The following is a 15,281-nucleotide window of genomic DNA, read 5'->3' on the forward strand; positions in this document are numbered from 1 at the left end:
TTTTAAGGAATATCTAGAAATTAAAAAATATTGTGAAGATTTTGTTTGATGTTTGCCTTGCTTACTAGAAAAGCTAGTTATAGATTTTGTACCATACATTGCTACTTAGAGATGCATGATTCAAAAATTGATGAACCTTTACTCAGTTAAGTTTTCTGAAAGTATTTGATCTAGAGTAGATAGGTCACAAAGCAATAATTGGAGACTACTGAAAGAATTTGAAGGGTGATTTATGGAATATTCTGCTGTTGTGGGAATATTTCTTAGGAAGTCCCGTTGTGACAGTGTTGGAATCAAACATTACCACAACATTTAAAAATGCAATCCAAGTAATTATCCTGGAGTGCATAAAAGGAACTTTCATATTAAGCCCATTAGATTTTTAAAGCAGTAATGAAAAATGTTGACTTAACAGGTATACATTTTTTTTAGCACAAGCTGCCTTCAGGGTAGTTCTGCAAAGGGGTTCATTTTGCAGTGTTGGAGCTGACTTGTCTTATTAATAGCCTGCACCCGCCTGTGGAAGCCTAAAAATGGTATTGCAGTAGTCTGATGTACAAAGGACATTGTACGAGTACTGAGCAAGTGCACCTGCATTCCTGGCAGAAAATAACCATTTTTCCCCTCTCTCCAGAAAAAGGATTATATGCCAGTATTTGTAAGGACATATAAACCATCTTTATGCTGTATATCATCATTTTAAATGTTTTTGTTTTCTCCTTTTATGTGACTTTCATGCTGTCTGCGTGGTGGTTCTTTAGGGGATGTGCTCAAGTCAGTTCAGAGCAAAAATATAAAGAGGAATTAAGCTGACTCCTCTCCTTTGTGTCTGTTTTTGTATAGATCACATCACAAAATAAGCATTGTGTGATACCCAGGTTTTCATTTTATGATTAGCTGAGAATGTTATCTTTTTCTTGTTTAGCAGGCCTACTTAAAGGCCAGCTGATAGATCCTGGTGCTGTCACTATATTGTACAACTTGATTTTATGCCTTATGTTACTTATTCTTCAATTATTTTGAAGTTTTGTTCTTTTTCATCTGTGTCACAGTGCTAGGTAAAGTCCCTTAATAAAACCCTTATTTGCCCATCTGCTTGCTCTTTAAACATCTAAAGCATTATCTAAATGATGATACCTTTGTGATACTCCTGTAACACTTCACTCACTCAAATGAGATAATTTTTCTTTGTGTGAGATGCTCAGAAGAGATTCGAGAAACATCCCAAGTTTCAGTTCACTGTCTAGATAACACTGTAAGGCTGAAAGGAGGACAGGTGCCGATAGGAAATGACTTAGCTAAAGTTTTAAGGCAAATTCCTGAAAGAGCCCAAAGCAGAAGCCAGGTCTCCTGTGTCCCATGAATATTGTCTTTATCTTTCCTGAGGAAGTATATGAGTATTGTGGAAAATAGCTTGGCAGACATATTTTATGCCTCTTGTCCTACATCAGCTCTGTCCCCTTGAGGATCTGCATCTTCATTCCCTCTCCCTGCACATCAGCCCCTGCCCGTTCCAGTGCAGCTCTGCTCCTGACTTCTTCCAGGGCTTCCTCTCCTCTCCTATAGCTGCTATTATTGGTCATTGGCTGCAACTTCATTTGCACATCTCTTGGGTTTCTGCACATTTGTTCTGGCCACTCCAGATCCCTGTGTGCCACCTCTGGATCAAGGCAGCTAAAACAATTTCCTCTTGCTTCTGTTGTCACGCTACACCAACCCTTGCAGCTTCCTTTATTCTTCCACATCAAATTCAAGCACCAGGCTTTGAAAAGGCCACGTGATAGTGCCCTTGCCTGAGACACTGCATTGGTTTGCACCACCTGTGTTCCTCCCATGGAGCAAAATGCCTTTTGAGTCCGAGTTCTGAAAGCCAGCCTGTTTCCCTGGTTGTCGTGTAGTTCCCTTCTGCATTAAATCCCTGCTCTCTCTTCAGGAGTGCTTCTGTGGGGCTTTAGAGAAATTAAATAATGTAGTTGTGATTTAAGCCTGGTTGAAGAGAAAAGAGTATATGGGGAAAGTTAACCTCTGCTGTGCATTTCTGCTTTATATCCTGAACTTCTTGAGCATGAGAATGTACTCAAACTTAGAGCTGTTAGCTCTGTGAAGATCTGAAAAATCTTAAACCAATTGTTTGCTTTTCACTAGGAGAAAAAATTCCAGTCCTGTTTAAGAAAAAAAAAAAAAAAGTAATGCAATCTCTCTTGAGGGTGACACCAAAACTCCTTCCCAAATTAAAAAGAAGAGATGCTCGTAATAAACACCCATGACAACTCACCAAGATTATTTGGAAAGGGTAAAGAATGGGATTTGAAGTGTCTTCAATAATAAGAATCTCAAAATGAGTGCAGAACAGCAGAGAAGAACAAATTGGAATTATGTAAATACAGTCTCTAATAATGCATTTTATTTTTGGTTCATTCAGGCCAGCACAATTACCTGTGTGCGGGAAGGAACGACTGTATAATTGATAAGATTCGGAGGAAGAACTGCCCAGCCTGTCGATTACAGAAATGTCTGCAAGCTGGAATGAATTTAGGAGGTAAGCAGAATATTAATAGTTCAGTCTCTTAATTTGATTAGGTGAAAACATTGGAAATGAGCAGCCTTTTTATAGTTCTGGCAGCTGCATAATCTCAGATGTTTTAAGGTGGGATTATCCTGAAGAAGTGCTTAATAGCTGATAAACTCTATTGTCATTCTAAATTGGGGTTTGGAGGTGCCTATTTTATGGCACAGAAAAAAGAAAAGTGGGTGTTTTATGATGACAGTAATTTGAGTAGAATACCATAAGCTAAAAATGTTAAGGTTTCAACTATTGCATAGTTTTTTGGGGGTTTTTTTTGATTTTTTTTTTTTTTTTGAGGAGCGTTCTTCTGAATACTGAAAAGTGTGTTACACCATCATGAAAGCAAATTCGCACGTAGTGAAACCTCTCAACTTCTTTGGTGCTTATTCAGCATTTTTGCTGATTTTTTTTCTGTGACTGTAAGGATGTGCAATAATTTTGATGATGTTACTGCATTGTTCGTATATCAACAACAAGGAAAAATGTTTTCTTGCTAATTATCAAAAACATACTGAAAACAGTGTGATAACAAAATTATTAGAGGTTTTTTTCCTGTTGTTTTAATCCTTCTTTGGTAATGGCTATGTGTTTCTGTCTGCGCTTCAGTGGATTTCCTGTCTCAAACCATCATCTGAGCAAATGCTATTACTAATGCCTTTTTTCCACCACTCCTGTATTTATGATGTTGTCTGTGAACAGGGGTTTGGATACTGCTGCAGGTCCTTTCCCTGATGTACAGGGTTACCCTTAGAGTGTTTTCACTATACAGAAAATTACAACATGGTCCTCCCTATCTCAAAATTCACTTTTTGTCCTCCTGGACCTATTCTCCTGGCAGATGAGTTTAGTTCTACAGACTGAGCTGCTTTGTCTTTTATAGATTTTGTGCAAAATCCTGGTTCCTGCCTGCTGCCTTTTTCTATCTCCCAGACTTCTTCTTTCTGTCTTGTCTCCTGGCAGAAATACTCAAACAAGCCACACCTTACGTGTTCAGAGAGAGTAGTCCAGTTAGGTTCTCTTTCAAGCCCGTTCCCAGTTTTGAGATACTACATTGCACCCTAGGCCCCTTATTTCCTTTTCCCAAGGGAAAACAGGGCCAGATTGTGGCATGCTGGGGAGGTGACAGCTTTCCCTTGGTTTTGATCTGCACTGTTCAACCTAGCAAGGGAAACAAAATGCCTTTGTTTGATGAAGCAGGAGCTCCATGATAGCAGCTCCTTCATCCCCGAAAATTTGTGCTGAAAATCATTGTGGAGCAGGGAGGTCAGCTCTCTGCAGTGTTGGGAATGTTGCTGCATCCTGCTGGCAGCTGGTGTAGGGCATCCCCCCTGGATGTGCCCTGTGCAGTGCCAGTGGAGCTCCAGCAAAACCTAGGGCTTGAGAACCTTAGGAAATGGCAGCAGGGGACACTTCATCTGCAATGTCATGAGTTCATCCCTATGATGTCCAGGGGGGTTTCAAAGGATGTGTTCACATGATGTCCTCTGCAGAAAAGCAAGACAGGAGGGAAGCTTTGCAAGAGGGGGCTGCTCTTTTTTTTTTTTTTTTTTTTTTTTTTTTTTTTTTTTTTTTTTTTTTTTTTTTTAAATACTGACTGGAATGCTGTAAATGAGGAATTTATTTAAAAATCCTCTCTTTTGTTGGAGCTTGGTAGACTGCTGGAAATCATAACTTGTGACCTGTGTTTATTGCAGCTTTGGGTCCCTCAGTACAAGAATAACATTGAGTGCTGGAGCGAGTCCAGAGACGGGCAGTGAAGGTGGTGAAGGGTGTCAAGCACAGGTCTGATGAGGAATGGCTGAGGTAGCTGAGGTTGTTTGGCTCCTTAGTAAAGGAGGCTCAGGGGAGGCCTAATCACTCTCTACAACTGCCTGAAAGGAGGATGTAGCAAGATGGTGATCAGTTGGTCTCTCCTTACATTAAACAAGCTACAATGTGAAAGAAAATGGCCTTAGGTTGTGCCAGATGAGGTTTAGATTGGATTTTAGGAGAAATATCTTCATTGAAAGGTTGGTCAGACACTGAAGTAGGCTGTCCAGGGGGGAATTACCATCCCTGGAAGTGTCCAAAAAACCATGCATATGTGGCACTTGGGGACAAGGCTTAGTGGTGGACTTGGCAGTGCTGGACTAGCAGTTGGACTCGATGTTCTTAGAGGTCTTTTCCCAGCTTTAATGTGTGTGACTCTTTGACCTGGAAGGCCAAGTCTGCCTCTGCAGTGTACAGCTGGCACGCAGTTGAGATTTGCAGTTCAGCTGTTTTAGTGATTTTCATCACAGAGAGAAACTTCAGGGGAAATTCTCACTCCTGATTTGATCCCTTTATGCCACGTAAAGGAGCCAAAATGTGATAAAGGAGGTCTTTCCATCACTGCCATGAACGAGATGGCTGAGGAACAGTTCTGGATTTCTATGCACTGCAGTGCCTTCTACTTGGTCAAAGAGGGAAAGGGAAGGCTGGAGGGAGAGGCAAGGGCTGCCAGAGAGAGGTAAAGCACCCTCAGGCCAGAGGCAGCATTACTGTTTGGAGAGCCTCAAGGGCTTGCAAATCATGCTGATGGACCTTCCAGCCTTTGAGCCAGCCCAGCTCTGGCAGGAAATGCTGTGAGCTTAAGGATTTTTCTTTGCTTAGGCCACCTGTCTCCAGTGGTGAGCTCTGCATTGGGCATCTAGGGAGAAGTGACGCAGCATCTCAATTTTGGGAGCTTCTGTGTGCTGTTGCAGGGCATTTCTGGTATGTTGGAGATCATCACAAAAAATGGAGGTGGAAATGGCAAAGAGAGATATTAATTCATATTTGAAAACTGTGCTTTCATATAAAATGCCAAGGTTTGGTACTAAACATTTTTTTCATATTTAGGTTGAAGAAAATGAGTAAGGTCATATTATGAAGATACATTGTGGATCATAGTTTCATGTAGTCAGTCTGTTTTGCCAAGCATATACATTATTCCAGTAAAAATGGGCTTCTACCTGTTTCCAGCTTGGACTTACAGGCAAAATGGGCAAGTATGTTATTAGGTAGTATGAACAGTAAAGAGCTGGAGAAAAATGAATTTGTAAATGCAACCTAGTTTGGAGTTCTCTTTGCAGCAGAGTATTCTCTGTAGCTGTGACACACTTCACTGTGCTGTGCTCTGATGGAGTAGGGCCAAGCTCAGCTCTGACCCTCCAAAGAAAAGCAAATGTAAAAACAAATTCCAAATTGTATCAGAAGTGCCGATGTGCTTGGTTCATGAGAAATAGAGAAAGATGATATGCAAAATGGTCATCAGCATAGCTCAGGGTTGGAAAGTCTGCAAGTTGCTGAAATCACGGGCATTTATTTTCTACTTGAACATAACTATGATGCTTTATCCCCTCATTTAAAGAAAAAAACCAAAACACCGAACCTGCAGTGGATCTAGAAGAAATGTTGCATTAGGGAACAAGGTCATGTCTCCCGTGGTCTGGAAAGGAACTTGACTCTCCTTTGTCACCCTCCCCATGTACAGATGGGAGTGAAGGACCCCAGGCTGCCCCCACCCAGCTCCTCCCACTTACTGAAATAGGGGGGTTATGAAGCAAATTCTGTAATTTCACAGTTTGAGATTGTCTTCCTGCTCTTACTGAAGATACTAATCTCTATAATGGAAAACTGGAAATCAGAACTAGTGTTCCATGTTTCCTGCAGCACGTTTTTGCACAATCTCTGATTAATCTACTGATCTTTTTTTTTCTTCGTTTTTTTAATTTTCTCTTTTGGTAATATTCTTTCTCAATATTTTTTAAATAATAAAATAGAGTGCTTTTGTACTCTGTCAGTCTCTCTGTTTTGTTTTGATGGCATAACTTCTACTTTCCAGCATGCAATTTTTTTTTTTTTTCTAAATTAAAAAAAAAATATTTTGGCTAGTGGCAGCATGCCATGATGAGGCACCTTGTAAAAAATACATGCAATTCAGTGATACAAAATCCACCTTTTTGTGAATGCTCAGCCAAAATAATTTGACAGTTTTATTGTTTACCTCCTCATTTTGTTTGTTGAAAAATTTGAGCATTTTCTAAGCTCTTACATCCTTTAATAATCTTTAGAAAATTATTCATCAAGTCAGCAAATAATTTACCTAATTATGTTATTGTCTCGATTTTTGTTTTGATTTTATAAGAAGCATCTGCAACCTGTAATTTCTGCAAAGCTGAAGTTGCCAAGTATCACATTAAATCATCCTTCTCATTTCTAGAAGGTATGTGTGTGCTCTGCAGACAGCTATATCCCGTTTGGCAAGTGGGACTCCAAAACTTTTTTGGGCATCATATTTTGTTTGTTGTTTTGTTATCTTTTTTTTTTAATTCCAGTGACATATGCTAGGCTTAATTGTTGGAAGACATTCAGAGTGAGCAACTGCACTATGAAGGTATGCTGGCCCATTTTTGCTTTATGCTCTTTTCAAGATTCTGTAATTAATTTTCAGTTAATTATGGCCCAGAACGACTTCACGGATTTGGGAAGTTTCTTCCAGCATGCGCCGTGATTGGATTTGGCGAGGCTCTTGCTTTCGCACGAGACGCTTTCCTTTGGCTCCCGCCCCGTGCTGCTGTTCCTCAGTTGTGTCTGTACCCGTCGTGGCACTGGGGGGTGCCACAGCGACACCCCCAGTCCCAGACCTTGGCATGGGGCCTTATTCTGCCACCAGCTGCATCCTGTAAGGCTGCAGCCCCTGGGATGTGTCCCGCATTGCCACCAGGGTGGCACAGAGCCTCCTGGTGTCACTCCCATGTGCTGGAGCCCGGAGAGTGGGAATGTTTTATGTGGTGTCACTTGAGGGGACTGCCACCCCCCTTTCCTGGGCAGATTGATCCTCGCACCTCAGATGAGACCTACTGACCAGACATCCCTGCATGTTCAGAGAAAGTTCCTCTTCTGCCATGGGATGTGCCATATGTGCAGAGGGGACAAAAATGTGTGGAAAGATCAGCACAATGCAGGGCTGGAATCCTTCCCTGCCTCAGCTCCTCTGTGAAGCACTGCTGAGACTTCCCGGCATTGGTATCCCACAGCAGTGAGGAGCAGCTTGCTGAGGGACCCTTTGGATCTGGAAGGGACATAAAATAGATTTCACCTTGCAAATTACACAGTTCATCATTCCGTCTGCAGAGGCTGCCTGTGAAATCCGAGTCTTGGGTCCGCATACATTTACATATGTAAGACACTTGGTGCACAAGATGCTGGGTGTGTTTTGTAGGCTTCACTGGCAGATACCCTTATTTTTTATACATTGAAATATTTCAATAATCTGAAGAATAGGTTAATTAGGATGACCAGTAATAAGATATAGTACTTCAGCTTTTTGCCCAGCTTTTCATTTTCTATTTAAGAATTCATACTAGTAGGTAGTATGAAACTAGTAGGGTTTTAAATTGCACTATTAATTTAAGTTACTGGAGCTTATATGGCTTATGTTATCATTGTTCCTATCTTTTTGAGAAAAAAAGAAAGAGACAAAATCTGAAAACCTGGGGAAAACATAAATACAGCAAAAGTGTATCCTCTTGTTTTTCTTTAGAATTTTCTACTAACTGTGATTTCATAAGTTTTAAAAGAAAATAAACTCCTTTGTGTAAGGAACAAGCAATTTGAGATATACATATGGTTAAATTTTATTTTTCATTTAAACTTTAACTGCAAAGTATTTTGAAATGCCATTAACTTTAATGCATTTTTATTTGCATTTATTATGTAGCATTTTCTTCTGAGGGAATCCAGTCAATAATTTTTTAGCTTGAACATTCAGCTGGGTTTTTATCAGTTCTTTCAACAGAGCTTTAAAAACACCAGCAGGTTTGAAAAGATTTTTAAGTAATAAACAATACTATTTAAGTAATGAGTAATAAACAAATAAATAATATTTAAGTAGGTAATAAATAAGTAATTGATAATAATAAGTAATAGATAATTTGCCTGGTGCTTATAAACCTGCCATTGAAGATGCTGTAGGAGCCAATTTATTCAGCAGTTAACTTTACCTGCTTTTCTGTCCATGTTACTCCACTAAAAGGGCTGTCAAGTGTTGAAGAGGCTGCCCAGGGAAGGATGTTTTCCTTCAGAAACCATGTAGATCTGGTGCTTAGAGACATGGTTTGGTGGTGGACTTGGCAGTGTTGGGTTAATGGTTGGACTCAATGATTTTAAAGGTCTTTTCCAACCTAAATGATTCTATGATTCTTGAATATTGTAGATAACTATGAGAACAGTCAAATGCAGCAACTATTAAGAAATTATTTCTGAAGGACAGTTAAAAATGCAGAATTATGAAGAGGACTGGTAATGTCAGAGTAATCTCTCAGGCATCAATTAAAAGCAATGTTGAAAGTGTGTCCTTGTACTTGGCATTTTGCTGATGATTTTATTCTGTGTGCAAAGGCAGCTGGAGAAGATGCACTGTAGGGGTTCAAGCCCATATCTCACATCCAGCAGTCCCTGCTCAAACTTGTAATTGGGTTCATGCTTTGTTTTTTCAAAGCATTTTCCTGGTTCCAGCTCTCCCTTCTGCAAGAGCCCAGCTGCCAGCAACATTTGTCTTGCCTCCAGGAACAGCCTGTCAGGCTTTTGGCGTGGGGCTGCTGGACTCCAGACTTCCCATTCTATCTTCTGGTCTCTCCACCGTACCATTCAAGGCACAGCACCCTTGGTTGCCAGCCTTGCAAAGGAGCTGCATTCCTACTGGGCTCCTCTGGGAGTGTGTCCCAGCCTGCCTCATGTCCTGCAGTGGTGCTGTGCACACAGGCTCTGGGGGTGCTGTCTGATTTTGGCTGTGCAGCATTCCCTGTGCAGGCTCAGAGCCTGCTCTTTCCCCGGAGCTTCACATTCTGTACATGGCGCCTTGCTTTGGTTCAAAACACAAGATGGGTGATCACAATTTTCTAAGAGGAAGATTTTCAGCATTTCTCAAAGTTGTTATGTGCAGCTCTTGGTGATGTTTTGTTTTTTCCTGAATCACCAAATTATCACTTCCACAGTGATATTATTATTACAGTTTCCTTCCACAGTGCTGTAAGTCCATATCCTTTTTACTCTTCCTCACAGTAACAGTGTAGTCTTTGCTGTGAAAACCTGCCTGTGTCTCTTGTTCCTCTTTTTCCAGAGCTACTGGTTGTCACCAGAACCCTGTAGAAACCTGCCTCTGTGGTTTGTGATGATATGTTTCCATTACTCACTTCCCCATCATGAGAGAAGCTGTAGGAGCAGGAGGAACTTGTCCTTTTCACCGAGCTGTTGCTTCAGAGAATTTCCACCTGAATAACAGGGCATGAAAATGTAACTTGCCATGCTTGCAACAACCTTGGCCAAAGTAGGGTGGGCTCACAATGCTGAATTGTGCTTCTTGTTATTAATCTTATTTCCTGCTTTTTTCTCCCCACCAATTCCTAAGTGCATGGCTTTCCATTTTTTGTATCTGTGTTTTCCTAAAATAAGTGTGAGGTGTGGCAGGTTTACCTGGCTCAAAAAGCAGCCCTTGGAGTCCAATGACAGTAGAAAGAACATTTCCCAGCAGGTTATGAAGGGAGCGTTGGGCACATTTAAGCCTTAGAAATACACAGCAGCAAGCAGCTGGTGTTTAACAAGAGGGAGGCAAGGTGAAGGCACTGGCTGGAATGTGTCTAAACCACCCAGTACACATCTTCCTGCACACTGGGGCTGGTGATTTGTGTGCTTTTGTGGTTTTCTGCCATCAGCTTTCCCAGATCATAGAAATGGGTGATGGCAGAGATTTGCCATTACCCCGGAAAATGGTTGTCATTACCTACAGTGTTTTCACTAATGTTCAGGGTGGTTTATTGAAGCAGGAGATTAACAGGGCTATACTCTTTTTTCTTTTTTAATGACTAATCATGAGCTAGATGGTGAAAAATATTTCCAAGATGACTGCAGAAGATAAACAGCCCAGTTGTATTTCACAGGTAGCTTTGCTGTTCTGGGAAGTGGGGTAGATAATCTCTAGAAGATGAGGGACAGACCAGCAGCATTCAGTGTATTAGGAGTAAGGTCATCTGACAGAAATATGACTTGATAAAAACTGGGGATATGGAAGTCATACAGATGAGGAGACAAAAGATCTCACAATTTGTTGCTTGGGGGAAAAAAAAACAAATCAAGTGGGAGTGTGGTAATGACATACCCAGAAAGACCACAGAGGGAAGGGCAGCACTTACGAAGCTTAGTTAGCAAGAACAAAAACACTCTTTAGCATGGAGTGGAAGTCTGAACACTCAAGATGTAGAACGAGAGGTGCTGTGGCACAGTTTGGTTTTGAAGGACTCTGAAACACTTCTTGAGAACCTTTGTCTCCAATGTAAAGATGAAGTTTTATACATGGTAACTATTTGTCAGGGTTTTGTCATGTTGTGATCAGGATGAAGGGCACATAAATCATGGAATAGACATGGAACATTGGGTATCAACCCAAATAAAAGCAAGAAAGAAGACTTGGATGAGGAGTGCCTTGCAGAAGGCTGGATGGGAATGGGTGTCTTGGGAGGAGCATTGTTGCTTGGCATAAGGCAGAAACCAGTGACCATAGCCAAGAGTACTCAGTCTGGTGCAGTCAAAATCTGTTCTCTAAAGTTTCCTTAACTTTCTTTTTAATCAAATTATTACCGATGCTCACAGTTTAAGCTGTTGGTGTTCCATTCCAAAAGGTGTCTTGGAGTTGTAGGTGATCTCATCTTCGCATTTGTTGTTGACATTTTACTGCTTGTCTTTATTTGATGTCAAATAGAATAATCAAAACCACTGATGCATTTAGTAGACAACTCTTAGCTCAAGAATTATTGAATTTGCCATATGCTTGAAGAATGAATAAATAATCAGTAAAAAATTAGTTTTGTGAGCATCTGAAAGGGACTGATTAAGTTTGGCTTTCATCAACATTCTAATTTACTTTTGTAAGCTTTTTTTTTAAGGCTTTGTTTATTGGATGATTTAAATATTTAGTAAATACATTTCTTTTGAAATTAATGAAGAAGTGCAAGAGAGAGTTTTATTTACCAAAAATGTTAAATGTGAGATTGTGTTATGTGATTTTGGGATTTAATATGCAATATATATGGGGAAAAATTTTCATACTTTAGCCATTTCTCATTAAAAAGCTTTATCAAAACCAGCTTGATTTGATTTTAACAGGAAACCACTAATTGGCATTTGGTGAAAGTTGTTCCCACACAGGGAGGAGTACCCCTATGAAACTGTTATTTTTCATTTAATTATCACTTTGAGGATTGCTGAGAAAAAAGCAAATGTGTTAGACATTTTCCCTGACAACCTAAATATTCCTGTAAAATGCACTTTGGATCTTGGCTTTCCTTTGTCACTTCTGTCCGCTGTCTCTTCATGAATGCTTAGCCTGAAACTCAACTTAAAAAAGGGATTAATTCCTCTGTCTCTTACCCAAACACTCCCTAGTGCTCATCTCTGTTCCACATGATAGACAGCTTCATCCTTGGGTTAGACCTAAAAATACACAAGACTTGACCTGAAGATTTTTGAGACAATTGCTGTGTGCAAATGTTGGTGTGAGGTGCCACCTCCCTGCAGGTGTTTGCATTTCACTGCTCAGTATCTCGAGCCATAAGTGTAATCAGAAGAAAATGTGGATTTTTCATTAAAATATCATGAGATTTCTCATGAAGTGGGCATGTAATTCCTCAGAATAGTGTTCTTCCAGAGTGGTTCCTGGTTGTACTGAAGGACATCTGGAGTAGAGTCCTGTTGAGGATCCAGTAGTAATTGTAATGATTACATGTGTAACAAAGTAGGGAGTAAATATGTAAATCTACAAATTTGGATCAGAACTCAAAAGCATCTTCAGTTCCAGTGTTGGAAACCAATGTGATGGCATTTTTGGTACCGACTGGGATGTTGAGAAGTGCAAGTTGAGGCATGGGGAGATGGGATACCTGACAGCAGCTGCTGAGGGGTGGCAGGGAAGAAAGAAGAGAACGGTTGTGTGATGATCATGAGTTAAAGTCGGTGAGGTGAAATTGTTGCAAAAATAGCCAAAGTCTTGTGTGATGCCAAGGAATCACTCTGTTTCTTGTCTGAGCTGGCAAGTGTGGGCCTGATGATTGTGTCTGGTTTCAGCACTTCTGGGCAGGGTGGTAGGGATGGGGCAGCCTTGCAAAACTGTTGTGTTCCTGTGCCAGTTGGTGGGATTGCAGTACCTGGGGTACCTTTGTGAAGGACATTTCTCTCATGTCTTCTGGGCCTTGTCCAGTGTGAACATATCTGCAGGTCCCTTTCTAACCTGTTCTGTTTTTTCACATCAGATCTTTAAATTTAGAAAGGTTCCTTTAAGATCTAAACGGAATCTTTCTGAAATTTCATATCATGTATCTGAAGAAAGGTGTGTACAGATTAGAGACTGTACAGGAAAGAACAAGGATAATAAGATGCTTAGGAAAAGAAAAAAGAAACAAAGAGTCAAAGAAACTCATTTCATGTTAGTGTAGAATGGAGAGGCTTTAAGAAGGTCATGATACCAGTCTTTCAATTCAAAAAGTGGTGTAAAAGAGGACAGGAATGATAAGTTGTTCTTTTTGGCCACTGGGAGAATGATGGGGAGAAATCAACTTTACTGCAGACAAAAATGATACAACATTGGAGGTGTTGGGAGAACACTGGGTGGTTAGATAGTGGTGGGATATTGTGGAATTCTCTTTATTGGAGATTAATAAAATACTGAGTTGGGCAAAGTTCGGTTGATCCTGCTCAAGGCGATGGAATAAACTGCTTCAGATATATTGTTTCTGTGCTTTACAGGCCTGTGCTCCAGCAGCATTGCACTGCATCATTTATTAGAATCTGTTCCAAACAAAGCAAAATGCAAACATTTCTGATATTGTTCTTTAAGTAACCAAAGTAATATTTACCTAGTTGCAGTCTGTTTTATTAGGAGTTTAAATCCAACTAGAATAATGAAACATAATGCATCCAGGTGAACATAATGAAAATAGTACACAATTACTATTAAGATGTGCATCAGAAGCTCTTTCTTCTATCTGTGTTGTACCTCCCTTTTTGGTATGTAGATGTAAACCAAGAATAAGAATTGCACTTATGGATGGTCCTGGCTCTTTGCAGGGTCTGACCAAAGGCAGATAAAATGTGACATTTCCATTCATGCACGTTTACTCCTTGTCTTTAAGCTGTCCAATCCTATCAGATTAAAGTGTTATTTATTAATTAGTAAACAGTATGCCAGACTATGACATTGTTACAGTTATGCCTTCCATTTCATTCCACTGAATTCAATCATTAAATTGGAGCTACTTGTCCAGCAAAAACTTCTTTCTTCCAGTGGAGGATAAGAAATTAGGAAATTTTCTTCACTTTAATTAGGCTGCTGATTCCTCAGGCTGAACAGCAAGTGATAGCATTTTCTATCACTTTCTCCTCTGGGTCACAGCTGTCAGAAACAGATTTTAAAATTTATTTTGCCATGTGAAGCCAGAGCCTTTGTTTTCTTCCTTACCAGCTGCAGTCTTGCTTTCTTTGCATATTTAGACAGACTACCGGGTCTCTTCAGCATATCCCAAACACTACTGCAGAAATCACCCTTGAAAGGCCTCTGCTTTGCAAGAGTCGAGTCCTTTTGGCAGTGTGTCTTATGTGATAAAGTAATTTTGTGCTCTCCTTTTAAGTCCCTGTACAAGTTGTCCCTGCTTCAGTAGTTGCTTCTCATTTGCTTCCTCCCCTTGGTCTCTCCAGTTAAAGCAGTGACTCATCTGCTTGCCTGTGTGCCTCCAGATTTGTACCTGATCCTTCCTCTTACACATGGCACAACAGGAGTTGGACTCGTGGATCCTTGTGGGCTCCTTCCAGCTCAGGATATTCCGTGATTCTAACACTTGGGCTCACATTTAGAGGTTCTTCGTCTTCTGGAGCTACCTGAAAATCAGTGGTTTGCTTCCCAAAGTGGATAATGGGTATTATGGAAGCTTTAGGGTCCTATCTTGGTTGTTCCTTCTGTGTTTCTGGAAGAAAATAAGCGTGCTTGAGTGCACCTTGTAGGGAGAGTGGAATAATGCTGGAAGATCTCGTTTGCATTACCGCTTTTCATTTTATTCCATGTGTTCCCAGGCATATGTGTGTGTGTATATATATGAAGTCTGTATTATTGTCTAGAAAATTCTCAGCAAAATCTCATTCCCATTGTGCTAGACAACTAAGTGAAAAAACGTCTGTACCAAGATAGCTCAAAATTTTCATGTCAAGATACAACAGATTTGGGGGAAGGGAAAACACTATTTGTGGTAGCAGTAAAATAGCTAATGAGAACAGATGTCAGCTCATTGAAGTAAGTGAGGCAAAGTCACCAGGCAAACATGATGAAAAGATTCAGAGGAGAGAAGAGTGGCATTTTGATGAAGCATTTATCTGTACAGAGGTGGAGGCACTGAGTGAGGGCTTAGAGAAGAATCTACCTTGAGTCAGAGCTGCTTCGAGGAGAGAATTGGCCCCTTTGGTAACTGTGGTGCAGCAAGGTCCCAAGGGTTGTTTTTGGAGAGCAGAGGGAGGTGGTAGTGGCAGGGTGTGCAGGGAAATCCTTAAGCATTTGGCATGGGGTGGAAGAGAGAAAGCTGGCAGCTGAGGAGGCTGGGCAGGAGGTGGTGGTTGTAGCTCAGGTGTGGAGCTTGGGCACTGGACCTCAGTGGAGGAACTCAAGTGTTTGAAATGC

At 40.6% G+C, this 15,281-nt stretch overlaps 1 protein-coding gene across 2 annotated transcripts in view; it reads left to right on the top strand.

Annotated features, from left to right (window-relative positions):
* Positions 1-15,281, top strand: part of NR3C2 (nuclear receptor subfamily 3 group C member 2) — a 191,661-nt gene that overhangs the window by 137,302 nt on the left and 39,078 nt on the right. For both annotated transcript variants that reach the window (XM_059843965.1, XM_059843964.1), the window contains one exon: positions 2,423-2,539. In XM_059843965.1, the coding sequence (XP_059699948.1) occupies positions 2,423-2,539 (117 nt within the window). The remainder of the gene's footprint in view (positions 1-2,422; positions 2,540-15,281) is intronic.

Source organism: Haemorhous mexicanus, chromosome 4 (genome assembly GCF_027477595.1).
Source record: "Haemorhous mexicanus isolate bHaeMex1 chromosome 4, bHaeMex1.pri, whole genome shotgun sequence".
Taxonomy (NCBI): Eukaryota; Metazoa; Chordata; class Aves; order Passeriformes; family Fringillidae; genus Haemorhous; species Haemorhous mexicanus.